General features: G+C 42.0%; 1 protein-coding gene across 4 annotated transcripts in view; it reads left to right on the top strand.

Annotated features, from left to right (window-relative positions):
- PREX1 (phosphatidylinositol-3,4,5-trisphosphate dependent Rac exchange factor 1) overlaps positions 1-14,074 on the top strand; it is a 221,261-nt gene that overhangs the window by 119,031 nt on the left and 88,156 nt on the right. For all 4 annotated transcript variants that reach the window (XR_006177052.2, XM_008172115.4, XM_008172114.4 and 1 more), the window contains exons 6-8: positions 3,570-3,731; positions 9,111-9,244; positions 12,979-13,094. Coding sequence is in view for 3 of the 4 variants with exons in the window: in XM_008172115.4 (XP_008170337.2) it covers positions 3,570-3,731; positions 9,111-9,244; positions 12,979-13,094 (412 nt within the window). In the remaining variant the exon portion in view is untranslated. The remainder of the gene's footprint in view (positions 1-3,569; positions 3,732-9,110; positions 9,245-12,978; positions 13,095-14,074) is intronic.

The raw sequence follows: 14,074 nt of genomic DNA, 5'->3' as shown, positions 1-14,074 counted from the left end.
GTTCCATACATGATGCAAAAAGGGGCTCTGGTAAAAGGGCAATACAGGGTTTGATAAACTGAAAAAAATAATCCAAGGGAATGAAATTTTGGACTTTGTTCTTTAAAACTATCGGTTTTGAATTTGATGGTTAATTATTATTGCAAATCTGTATAGCCCTGTAAATTTACCTTCTACTGTACGAAGGTGAACAGTCTCATTATACAGCACCCAACATGTGAGAGTGAGAGAGAGCCCAGAAAATGCAATACCAATGCATCATGATTCTCCTGAGAACAGTAGCTTAGCCTCAAGATGTGGATTTCATTTGAAAAGGTTACACAAAACTGATTAGTTAGTAAATAAGTAATGACAGTACTTTCGCACTTCTATAGCATTGGCTCTTAAACAGTTTCACAGAAATCAATGAATTAAGCCTCTCAGCACCTCATGTAAGGTAGATACTATTATCTTCATTTTGCAGCAGGGGAAAACTGGGTACATGGGTTAAGTAATTTGCCCATGGTCACATGGGGAATTTTGGGGCAAAGACAGAAATGGGAAGCCAGCCTTCCCGAAATCCAGCCTCCTTCTTTATAATATTGTTATTAAATCCTTAAACAGTTTTTGAGAATCTTTTTTTTAATCTTGACATTATGCCCCTTCTTTTATTCTTTTCTTTCATGCGCAGTTGTCCAAATCTTTTAAACATCTCCAAACGTTGACTCATGAACTTCCATATTCTCTCTGGCCCCCTCTACCGTGTATCCATATGCCTCATACTCTTTAATATATTTTTCCTCACAACAGCCCTGTGGAGTAGAGTGCTGTTTTCCCCATCTGTAAAATGGGGATCTTAGGCACAGAAAAAAACCCAACAAACCAACCAACCAGCCCTCATGGGGCTTGTGCTACAGGGCTAAAAAAAGCAGTGTAGATGCTCCTGCTTGGGCTGGCGCCAGGGCTCTGAGACCCAGCTCCCAGAGCCTGGAAGGGAACATCCACATTACTGTTTTTAGCCCAGCAGCATGAGTTCTGTGAGCCCGAGTCAGTTGACCTGGGCTCTGAGACTCACTGCTGTGTTTTTTGTAGTGTAGACGTACCTTACGTGACTTGCCCTAGGTCAGACAAGAAATCTGTGAAGAAGCAGGGAATTGAACCCAGGGAAGACTATCAGTCTGGGTGTTGTAGTCCTGAAGTGACAGTTCTTAGCTCTGTTTGCAGCCCGCCCTGCTGCACATAAGCTCACTCCAGCTCCCTTTCTGGAAATGTGGAATGAGGCAGCTCAGCAGCAGTTTGCCATTCAGTCACAGAACTTAAAAACAGCCAACGTCATGTTGAAAAGAAAAAGAATATTGAGAGAACGTGAAATATTCCAGCTGGGCTAAAAATGTGGCTCTTAAACACCATATTATGTATCAAGAGGAAACCGTGAATCTCACTAAGGTTTTTTTAATGGCTCTTTTATCCAATTGAGGCTGGCAATACAATAATATTGGTCTGAAAAATGATGAATTATGAGTTGATGGTGGTTACACTATTTGCCAAACCCTCATCGTTGGTGATTATCGTCAGGTTCCAAAGCGTTCCCATGGCTCTGCCCCAGCAGAAAGTGGCTAGCTGGGCTATTCTGATCTGAACCATGTGAATTGGAGTCTCTTAGGAATCCTTCACAGGTGACAGTTTGTTCATATTTATGTTAATAAGTCCAGACAACACACGTCCATCGACTACACTTCATCCAGAGAAGAACTGCTGAGCTCTTGCTTTTATCTGGGCCTCTCCCCTTCCCACGCTAGATTGTTTGGTAGCATTTTCCTTTCTGGGACCTGTCTGTGATCACTGTGTGCTTGTCCGGGGGCCACTAAGGCCTTTGGCTCATCAGGGATTGTCTAGGGGTTATAGCAATGTTGTGAGAGTCAGGACTTTTTGGTTGTGCCACTGGCTGGCTCTGTGACCATCGGTCAAGTCACTTAATTTTCTGGGCCTTGAATTCCCCTATGGTATAATGAGCACCTGCCACCCAGAAATGTTGGAAAAATTAATTAAAGCTGTGTTCTTGTACAATGCCTTTCAACCCAGGATTTCCAAAGTGTTACTATCACTGTTATTTAGAGTATTGCACATGGGGATACTCCTATTAGCAACACGTACAGGGCTAGCTTTTCAAAAGAATGCAGCTTCTATAGGCTGCTGAGGGCTGAGCTGTTTTGAAGATCTGGTCTGTAGGTCCTTATCTTACACCACGGGAGGTGCACCACTGACTTCAGTGGGAACAGGATCAAGCCCATAGAAAGGGCTATCGTTAGAACATATCTATTTGCATATGTGCAGCAGGAAATAATTTATTTTTTATGTAATTATTTAATGCAATTGAGCGTGGTTCTTGTTAGCACCAAACACGTGACACAGCACAACACGCTTTGTATGTCTTTCCTCTTTTGACATATGTGATAAATGAAGGGGTGGGGGGGAGAGCTCCCTTTTATGGGCCCAGCCAGCCAGTTAGCTATAAAATCCCTCTTAGTAGCTGTTCTCTACTTGCTTTACCTGTAAAGGTTAAAAGTCACTGCAATGCGTAGGTAAAAGGAAGTGAGTGGGCACCTGGCCAAAAGAGCCAATGGGAAGGCTAGAACTTTTTAAAATTAAAACAAGACTCCCCTTTTGTCTGTCTGTTGTTGTTCTCGGGAAGAAGCAGAGACAGGGCTAAAACTATGCTGTAAGAAGCTTGGGGCCAAGTATGAAAAATTATCTGAATCATACCTAGAAACTACTCACTTGAAACCCCCAGATATGTAAGTAGATCAGGAAATGTCTAGAAAGACACAATTCAGTTTATTTCTTTTTATTTCTTTATGGCTCGTGGACTCCTTTGTGGTAACCCCGAATGCTTTTGTTTCACTTGTAACCTTTAAGATGGACCTCAAGCAGGTTATTCTTGATGCTTAATTCTTGTAAGTGGGTTTTTTAAATCTAGCAATAGCCTGAGTTTTCAAATATATTTTCTTTCTTGTTGTTTTTAATAAAATTTACCTTTTTTATGAACAGGATTGGATTTTGTGTCCTAAGAGGTTTGTGCACATGTTGTTTAATTAGCTGGTGGCAACAGCTGATTTTCTTTGTTTTCTTTCTCAGCTCTTTCCCGTAGGGGGGGTGAAAGGGCTTGAGGGTACCCCACAGGAGGAATTCCCAAGTACGCCTTCCTGGGCTCTCAAAGGGGTTCTGCACTTGGGTGGTGGCAGCATCTACCTATCCAAGGTCAGAGAAAAACTGTAACCTTGGGAGTTTAATACAAGCCTGGAGTGGCCAGTATTACTTTTTAGAATCCTTGCGAGCCCTCACCTTCTGCACTCAAAGTGCCAGAGTGGGGAATCAGCCTTGACAACATATTTATCAGCCTGCACTTATTTAGCAACATAGCAATATAACAGTACCCCTGCACTGACCAACAGCCTTTCCTAGACCAGCATCTACAGCAACACACATACAATTTTCTTTAATTGAACAAGCTCCTGAGTGCTTTTCTTACGCAATTGCACACGAATCCCTTGTTAGTGACTGTTCACCTGTTTACAATTTTCCTTTTTTAGGAACTAGCTAAGAGGACACCTTCTAGACATCCCGATCACCAAGCGGTCCAGAATGCATTGCAGGCGATGAAGACTGTCTGCACCAATATCAATGAAACCAAGAGGCAGATGGAGAAGCTGGAAGCCCTTGAGCAGCTGCAGTCCCACATTGAAGGATGGGAGGTATGGTGGCAGATCAGTGGGGCTGCTAAACCCCCCGTAGGCAGTTAATTACACTGCATAACACAAAGAACTGGAGCGCAATGATTCACATTGTATACAGGGATCTCTGTATGTCTTCTGTGGTATATAAATGCACTTAAAGGAGTGGGTGGCATTTTGATGAATTGAGAATTCAGTGGGTTTTTTATGGGAGTGTGAGCTGTGCCTACATGGTAGCATGAAAGAAGGAAATTGCAAGGGATTTAAATTTGAAATTGGTAGATCTTATTTGAGGAACATGAAGTCTAGAGGATGAAATCAAAGATGTTCTAAATTCCTCTTCCCACAAGTCTTGACTTTTCCCAGGAGCTTTCAAAGTTAACCCACCCGTGTTAATAAAAATTTTCTGTCTCCTCTGCCCTCTCCCCACAAAACGACGACGAGCAAGGGCTGGTATGTCTATATTTGCTGCTGTTAGGTAACTCAGGGAAGGGATTCTAGTGAAGTATTTATTAGTTGATGCTGGGGAAGAGAACGGAGAAAGAAAGATTGAGAGAGAGAGAGAATAAGAATTTGGGAGAAAAGGCAGTCTGGAAAGGAGCCATCCAGTGGTAGATTCTGGCAGTAGATTTAATGCAAAAAAGTTTGTCAGTTTTGTAATTTGATGTCTTTAGCGGAGGCCATGGGATTAGCAGTGCTGCAATCCCAAGGGAGATGTACAGTTCATTTTTACTCCACCATAGGGAGTTAGTGGTGTGAAACGGCTTCATGGAGAGATTGGCGTCAGGAGTTTCATGTGCCTGACATTTAAAATATCCAGGCTGAGTGCTGCCAGCTAAGGATTCCTTCTCTGATGACATCTTTCCAGAGGTCATGTAAACTTCCTCGTGTTCGGACTTTTGGGTGTGCTCCAGGACTGCTTTTTTGTTTGTTTGTTTTAAACCTTGCTCATTTTCCCCCTGAAGGATGTTCTTGGCATCCAGCTGAAGACATGAGAGCAACACAGATATCCAGCTGTGTGGTTTTTGGATAGCAAGCTCAGCAAACAAAGCCAGATAAAGTTTAGTACAGCAAGACTCCCAGAAGCAGTTGAAACCTTTACAGCATTGATGTGATTTGGGGGTCAGTTAGGCAAGAGGCATGTCTTGAACTCTGAAGCCTCAATGGTGACTCTGCGAGTGTCCATGATGTCATATGTAAAACAAGATCCAAACTGCGCATGTTTTCTTAGGGTTTAAATAACCCACAGCAACATTGTGGGGAGGAGAACAGTTTGAGATCTGTTTATCTTCCCTGTTTTACAGGAATGCTACCTAGGTCACTCAGCCCATCAGTTTGAAAGTTCAGAAGTATTTTTCACTAGCAATAAGCTATGAAATACATTTCTGAGGCTCCTACCGGTGGTTTGAAGGTTGTGGTACCTTCACATATTGTAGAAAGAGATCATATTGACCATGTCATTTCTTCTGATGTACATTTAAGCAAGTTAGAAACTGGTTGGTAGTCCCTTACCCTGGGCTTCCACACTGCCAGGGTCTCACAAAATGATGTCACGTTTGAGCAACGTAGCCATCCCTAGAAGTGATAGGGACTCAGATACCATTTGCAGTTCAGAACCATGTCTTGAGTTACATTTCACAGTTTATTCCCAGTGAGAAGGGCTCTCAACCTGTGCTAAATCATGGGCAGTATAATTTATGCATTAGAGCATCATCAAACAGGCTGTTTTCTCCACTTGATTCGTGGTGAATTCCTTTCAGAATTCTGTGGATTTGTTAAAAAAAGGGGAGCCGAGAGAGAATGCTATAAAAGGAGAATCCTTTACATGGGGCTTTTTGTTTAGCACAGAACCAGTTTATACACTGTTTCAATTTACTATATACTGACAGTTCTGTAGGGGAGAGATGAAGTGGTTGAGGTAATATCTTTTATTGGACCCACCTTGTCTCTCTAATATCCTGGCACCAATGTGGCTGCAACAACACTGCAAACAGCAATGGAAGATATTCGATAGTAATCAGTTAGGGACACCCCAGATAGACTGTGTTCCCTGTGTAATCACTACATGCTGATACCCTGGATTCCCCAAATCTGATATGTGCAGAGAAGCAAAATTCCCATCTTAAAAGAACAGCAGAAATCGTAAGAGATGTGTTCATGCTGAGGCAGATCAATCATTTTATAATTGGCTCTAATTTGCAGTTCCACTTGGTGTAACCTATTTTTACCTGCAGCCCAGTCCCACTCAGAAAGGTAAGAAATCCTTCCCCATCCGTGTCAACATCATAGAAATCATTCCTACTGTGTTCCTTACAACCAAAAGACTCGCTAATTGGTATGAGCAAGGAGCAAACGTGTCAGCACCAGATAGGAAATGCATCAAACTCTTTCAGTGGTGGGCCCAATATAAGTAGAAAAATTAATAGATTTTAAGGCCAGAAGGGACCGTTATGATCATCTAGTCTGACTTTCTGCATAACACAGGCCATAGACACAGCAGTTTAGCTGATATACGTTTTATAATCCAAAGTTAGTTCTCTTTTCCAGTAAGACTCAAATCAGCCAGTGATTCCTGCATCGAAACCCCAGTAACAGACAGGCCTCTTATTGGTAATTTCACTGTGGTCATTGCTTTTTTCTGACCTTCTCCATCACTTTCAGTTCCCTTGCACAAATTAAAAGACATCAATGCCTGCATCTGCCCCATTGACTGATATGGGAGCAGGGATGCTCAGCCCCCGTTAGCCTAGGGTCCCAAGTGGACCAGAGCATTTATTCAGCTATTTGTACAACTGTACATAGGGATTAGGGGGTCACACATTCTGGAACTCGGAGATCTCTACTGTCTAGTCCAGTTGGCCACTTCGCTTTGTCAACAGTTTATCTTCAAAATAAAATAAAGAGCGCCTCATTTCTAGGCATGTCTTAGCATGTCCCATATGATGTTTAAGAAAATAAAGCATGTTAGGACAGGAAATGGAAATATCGTAACCAGTTAATTCTTGTTAAATGTTAAAAACAAATATACAGAGACACAGATGTATAACACCTGCACGCACACGCATGTTGACTCGCATACACAGCAGCCTTTGAATAGTAGCTGCTTCCTTTACTAAACTTGAAAAATGCAGCACAATTGGAAAGAGCTGGTTTGGAAACCAGTGAATCCAAGAACAGCTCACACCTCTAGAACAACCAGGGCTGCACTGCATTTAGAAAGTCTGAACTCTATTCAGTGATGTCTCTCAAATAGTTTGATAGCATCACATAGCAGATTGAGACCTCAGTACACCTTATAAAAATCATCATGGGGGCACTTCACCCCATATGCCATCTAATTCCCATTTAAAACATTCTGGAGAAGACCATCTGCACAGGGGTAAATTTCATCCCTTGTGCCTAGAGGTATCTGCAGTCTCACTCAGTGGGTCTAAAAGTTGCTTAACAGCATTGTTGCAGGGATTTGTGAAAACAGTGTTAATAAATTCTTTGCAAATTAAGCAGTTTAGCTGATATACGTCTTATAATCCAAAGTTAGTTCTCTTTTCCAGTAAGACTCAAATCAGCAGGTCAAATTATATAATATACTTCCTATTCTGCCCTGCTGACCAGACTAAAGAAGTCACAGCTACACTAAGAAGTTATTCTTCCTAACTAAATTACAAATGCAAAAAGTGTTACTCAGTCAATAAGTGTTACAGAAATGAATGTTAAGTGCTACCAATGCCTCAGTGTGTTTGTAGTAAATGGATACTTGTTAATACAGAGTCAATTGAATCCCTACACCTAAGCTTAGCAGAATTCAGTGGGTTTTTCATATTTTTGACAGATAATGTCAATGTTTATTTTTAAGCATTTTCTTCTATTTTTATCATTTTAAATTTTCACAGTTGCAGGAAATTATGGGGGGCAGGGTTACACAATGGGAGGGTCAGACATTTCATGACAGTAGGCATTGAGATTCAAAAAGTTAAAGGTTTACAACTGTTAAAACACAAATTGCCAACATCACATGTCAGAATATACCAAGTAAATAACCTTAAATCAAACTAATAAATTCTCAAGCAGCATTTTTCTTACTTTGCTTATCTGCAAATTTCAATTATCTATAGAAATATTTTTTATCAGTTTGGGTGTGTATGGTGAAATCAATGTTTACCGACATCTTACTGATAAAAATAAAATACTTCCAAGCCTATTGGTGCCTGTGAAATAATGCTAAACATAGGAACATAGGGCTAGACCCTAGGGAGTGACCAAACTGCACTTGGTGCAGGCTTAGGGGGAAGAAGAGGGGGTTATACCCCCTAATCATGGAGTTGGCTGGAACTGGTTCAGCCCCCAGTGCAACTTAGAACATTCCTACCACTTAATTTGTGCCCAAATGCAGTGGCCCACAAGGGTCTGTTTCACCAGCTGGGAATCAGCCAAGTACAATCACACTCCAGCTATACTCTGTACAGTGGTACAAGGAGAGGATGGCCAGGAACCAGCTACAGCGGCCTTGTGTCTCCTAGGGACTCCCCTGTGCTGGGGAATCCTTGAGCAGCTATCTCAGCCAGCTTTGCAATTGCTTTTTGTACACGTGGACTGTCGCAGAGCATGATCTGGCCCATAGAAGACACAACCTAATGATTTTCATGGGTTTGTTTCTAACTTGGACATGTTTATAGAGAACTTGAGGAAGGAGAGTAGCTGTCTATGCTACTGACAGGAGGACTGAGGAGATGGATCTCTGGTATGTTCATCTGCTAAAAAGATGGTTAACAGAGAACATGACAAAGCTGCAATATCAGGGAGGCTCCATTGCCCATTCTTAAGGCTACAACTTGTATTATTTGCAATGCTGGGCACAGAGTCTGACTCATGTTCTAGAGAGAGTACACAGGTGGCAATACAACATTCTTGAGACTCGAAGGGATTTCTTATGAAGAAAGGATCATTGATTTGAACAGGGAAATCTTATGGTATATAGGATTTTCAATAAGGACATGTCCAGGGAGAGGACAGTACATATAGTCACATTCCAAAATTAAGAAAGAGGAGATTTACCATCTCACTTCTGATAAGTTCACCATTCAGTAGTTGTGATTAGAGCTGAGTAAATAATTGATTTTTCAGTTCAGTGGCAAAACCAAATATCACAGAGCTGTATGCGTTACTCTCCCTTCTTTCGTTCTTTCTTTCTTTGCCAAAGCTATTCGCCAAATCTGACTCTGATTCACAAATAGTTTCAGTCAACCCGAAACTGCATTTTTTGGGCAATAAACTGTCTGAAAAATGTTGCCCAGCTCTAGTTGTAACAGATGTGATAAGCAAATGCATAGATTTGTAGTAACAATGTTTGAACCCTCGGAAAAGAAAAGGTAAAATAAATAAAATTGTCTCTCTCTGCTCTAGGGGTCCAATCTGACTGATATCTGCACACAACTTCTGCTCCAAGGGACTTTGTTGAAAATCTCAGCAGGAAACATCCAGGAGAGAACATTTTTTCTGTTCGATAATCTTCTGGTCTACTGCAAGCGGAAATCCAGGTGAGCCCCAGAGGCAGTAATAGGCTTATCATGGGACAATTCTTAAATGTACATCTTCCACCAGGGGAAAAACAGCAACAGCTGACCATCTACCTATCTCCCATCAGCCTCTAGGACTGAGTCACAGGTTTATTATCTGTTCCTTTCATCTGCTTTTACTACTGTTGTTCATTCAGTCTGGTGGACATAGAACGTGCTGTACACCAGGATAAGTGTGCAGACCAGTAACAGAGTCCCCGCCCTGAAAAATGTACAGTCTAAAGACATGAGTTGATGATACAGCACAGAAGAAACAGAGTAAGGTGTGGCCCTTACAGCTGAAAAACTTCCCAGAGCAGGTGAGTCTTCAGGAATGCTGTGAAGAAGGGCAGTTTGCCACTATTCATTGTCAGGTTGTTCCAAGCATAAGAGGGTTAGGTGAAAGAAGATGTGAAATCAGGAGAGGGCAGAGGAGACAAGAGGAGTCCAGAGAGAATGGAAGATGAAGACAGGCCACAGGAGTAGCTGGTCAGGAAATTTCTGATGGAACAGGGTTTTTTGACGGAAAATGCAGATTCGTTGAAACTGAAATATTCTCTAGAAATGTGTCGGTTTTGATGAATTTCCGCTCAAACATAGGCTTCGTGTCCATGGAACCCTGCCTGGTGGGTTGTTGGGGAACATGGGCCTCAGATTTAGGGACCCCAGGGCTTCCATGGCCTATGGCTGTGGGGCAGCACCCCTATGAGGACTGCCCCAGGGTCTGGGATCCCAGGGTTTCCAGGCTCCCAGCCACAGAACTGTATGCATTATTTCCTGGTAACACTAACTCTCCCCTCTTGCCACCTTATAGCCCTATTAGTATTAACTATTATTACTAATGTAGCATTGACAGTATGCAAGGCTCTTCACAGACATAGCTACTACAGCAATTATTCCATATTTTATTGACTTAATTCTCCTTTCAACTTTTATTTCTTCCTTCCTGGCTCAAATCTCATCCCCACACCTTCCCCTTTCCCTACTTTTCCCTTCATTTTTCGTTCCTTGCTTCCTATTATATCCCCTCTCATAACCCTCACCAATTTCCTCTCCTCTCTGCTAAATGTGCTCCTTTTCCCCCTTTACAAATCATTCCTGAAGGAAGCCTCACACTCAAAATGTTGAATCTGACCTTTTACTGCTCAGTTTCGGCCTGCCTAAGAGCTTTCTCGCTCTCTGGTTCTCTTTGTAGTTTAGGTTGGTACAACCCCTCCCCTTATGCACTTTTCCTGGAACACTAAGTTTTAGGAAACAAAATGTTCCACTGCCTTTTAAGCAAGTGTCTGTGTTTTTGCACAGCAGACATTACTGAGCTACTCTGTACTCTGGCTTGGGATCGGACCAGGCTGCTCTAACGCTTTGCGTTCCCCCCAAGGATCAGTGTTATTTCTCTTTCTTCAATAACGTAACATGGACTGTCCAAATCTCCAGAATATGATTTCCATTAAAAAGCAGAGTATTCAAAGAAGCCTTCGGGCATTGCATCATATGAAAGATATATTTAGGGACTAAAAGGCTACTTTAATTTTGGATATTTTCCTTGTCTAGCTGCTATTTATAATTTGGTCCTGAGTGGAAATGAAAGTCTATGCACATGTGATAGCATTGTCTGTCAGCCAGCTGCATGAAAAACAACTGACACATTAATGGGATGCAGATTTTGTGAAAGTTAACACTGTCTACAGTGGTGCCTGGCTTAAAGCCTAATCACCTGATTCTGATCTCACTTATGCTGATTTTAACTGGTCTAACTCCACTGGCACTACTCCTGATTTACTCCAGTGTAACTGAGATCAGAATCAGGCCCACAACTTTCAGTAAAATGTCAACAATAAGACAAAATGCTGCTGCTCTGTTTTGGGGGGAGGGATAACTCAGTGGTTTGAGCATTGACCTGCTAAACCCAGGGTTGCGAGTTCAATCCTTGAGGGGGATCTGGGACAAAAATCTGTCTGGGGATTGGTCCTGCTTTAAGCAGGGGGTAGGACTAGATGACCTCCTGAGGTCCCTTCCAACCCTGGTATTCTATGATTCTGTGGAAAATATGGTATCTCACTCTGGTGTAAATCAGAAGTAGATTTGTTGAGCTCAGTGGAGTTACACTGTAAAATGGGTTTGGGATCAGAGTCCAGACCCAGATTTTGAAGTGCAGGTTTGCTGTTTGATCTTTTACAGAGGCCTAGCAAAGTCTGACAAACTGATGACACCGATTTTGAGGGCTGAGTATTGTTTTGTTACGTTAGAAGCAGCTTCTATTGCTGTTCAAATTGCATCCTGATGTCAGGAACAATATGCCTCCTTTGGGGAAATAGGCTGTCCATCCAAAGGTCTTCATCAGAGCTGTCTGAAGAGCTTCTCTTTTAAATCGACTCAGTTCTCTTGAGGAAATGATCTAATGACTCTAAGATTTCAACCCTTGTCAATCTGATTGCATGTAAATATCTGGTCATCACCGAGTTGTATTTATCACCAGTGCTAGTTGGAAAACAAAATATAATATTCACAAAAGTTTTTTGATTCTCTACTCCCCCCACCTCTGACACCTGTTTTTCATTTCAACAGAAATTCTCTGACTAGCTCTTTTTATCGCAACATGATTTATGTCCCTTGGACTCCTGGCAAGTCACGACGGCTGCCCCTTAACGTCACAGAGTTTGAACACCTGCCATCTTAAACAACGCTCATTTGGCCAGTTTTGGGGTGGTTCCTATAGTGGGGTTGTTTTTAACTATGAGAGCCAATTAAAGCACAGCAGGTGTCAGCTGGATCGTTTTAAACATCGTCTATGCAGAAAGGCGCAGGACATAACAGTGAGAAGGCCTTTCCTGGAGGCCTCCCATAACAGAGACTCTTCTGTCAATTGAATGATAAGGGTACAAACCCTGACGCAAAGGTTGCATCAATGGGGCTGTTATGCCAAACAATGTTGGTATGAATGTAATATGCAGAGACTTTCCAAATGCCTACAGCACACCATGTAACACTAGCCTCTGTGTGTTTCCCTGCCAACTAGGAACTCGAAATGGAGGTTCTGAAAGTTTCCAAAAACTGTCAACCAAACAGAGGCCAAATTTAACATTTTACATCAAAATCATGAGGTTTCATCAAAAACCATGCGGAATTCAGCTGTGTCTACAGAAATCTGTGCTGACATTTCTGGTTGGTTCAAACCCACAACAAAGCAAAACTCAGAGAGGCCAAAATGCTCATTAAACCTTGCAAAATGCAGCTGTTGAACAGCTCTGTTTGCTACACTGACGACATGGTATGGTTATCATTGACATGTTGTGCAATAGAATAATTGAATTAATATGTTTAGTGGTCAGATCCCCATGAAAAGCAAAATTGGAATAATGTGGATGTAGTTGGCATGGTGGTTTTTTTTAGTCTTAATATATCTCAAACGGAGTGGAACTGTTGTTTCTAGTGTTCATTAGATTTAAAACAAGATATTTGTTATCAGCTACACTTGTTTATTCACATGTAGAATTGTAACAATATAAATCCATCAGCCCCAGGTTTTCATTACATTTCATATATTATTTTTACTGCCTTGTCAATAGTTACTTTCCTAGCTCCTAATAAAGTAAATTGAAAACAGGATTACTACAAATTATTTTAAAAGAAAGCCATCACATTTACAAACGCCAATCTCTTCCTCTAGGCAAAGATAAAGGACAGCTATTAACTGCATTTCTGATTCCTAATTGCAGAGTTGCTGGGAAAAAGGCATCTAAACGTACCAAGTCAATCAACGGATCCCTCTATATCTTCAGGGGCCGAATAAACACCGAGGTCATGGAAGTGGAGAATGTGGAAGATGGGACAGGTAAGGAATCAGTTTTCTCCCTCTAAGGACAGAGCAGGTCCATATCCTCCCTTGGTAAACCGCAAAGTACAAAAGTACTGCATCTGGTTGCGATTTGGGTCCTTCCCTGGGACTTTGGCTCAGGCCCTATGTGAGCAGCAAAAAGTATTATATACCTTTGTCATTTGAAATATTGCCAACCGTTACCCTGAGAATCAAGCCATTTATAAAGGATTTGCTGCCATGAATGAAATATGATTAGATATTACTGTCCTTGTGACCTACTGACACTGGAATCTGGCTTTGATAGAAAAGAACTAATGGGTTTCAGTTCAGATCTTCAGTTGCCACCTATTGCTGTTGCACTGGGTCATGGGGTTGGTATTCTGTCCTTGAGGCCAGGGGCAGGCTAAGGGGACAATGCAAGAGTCCCTATGTTCTTAATGCAAAAATCCTCCCAATGTAAGTTGTGGAGGAGCTAGTGAATTCCCAGGAGGCTCAGAATGGAGAAACTTGACAAAGAGCGGATTCTTTTTCACTCAACATTTTAGATCCAGATATTTTCTTTAAAGGATTTTCATTTGAAAGCTTCTAGTGTGATGAGGCCCAGCTATAAAGCATCACTAATTAGGTCCCTTTTGGGGCTGAGGGCATGGACATGGAGCATGGAGACTGAAAGGGAGGGATTCACACTAGAAGAGGTTGCTGTAGGTCTGGGTTATAGCAGAGAAACCAGGGGATGGTTCATAGATTCATAGCTTCCAAGGCCAGAAGGGACTGCTGTGATCAGGTCGTCAGCCCTCCTATATAACACAGGCCATAAGGAGTGCCCTGAATGAATCCCTGTTTGAACTAGAGGTGATCTCTTGGGAAAACACGGTGTGTCCATGTGTGAGGGAGTGCGTGTCACTTCCAGATGTGCACTGCCACTGCCTGCCATGTGTCACTTGTGCAGGGGTGATGAGAGAATTTCAGTCTCTAGGGCTGTACTTTGACACTTT

Source organism: Chrysemys picta, chromosome 13 (genome assembly GCF_011386835.1).
Source record: "Chrysemys picta bellii isolate R12L10 chromosome 13, ASM1138683v2, whole genome shotgun sequence".
Taxonomy (NCBI): domain Eukaryota; kingdom Metazoa; phylum Chordata; order Testudines; family Emydidae; genus Chrysemys; species Chrysemys picta.
The sequence above is the reverse complement of the archived record's forward strand: the minus strand, read 5'-3'. Positions and strand labels throughout refer to the sequence as shown.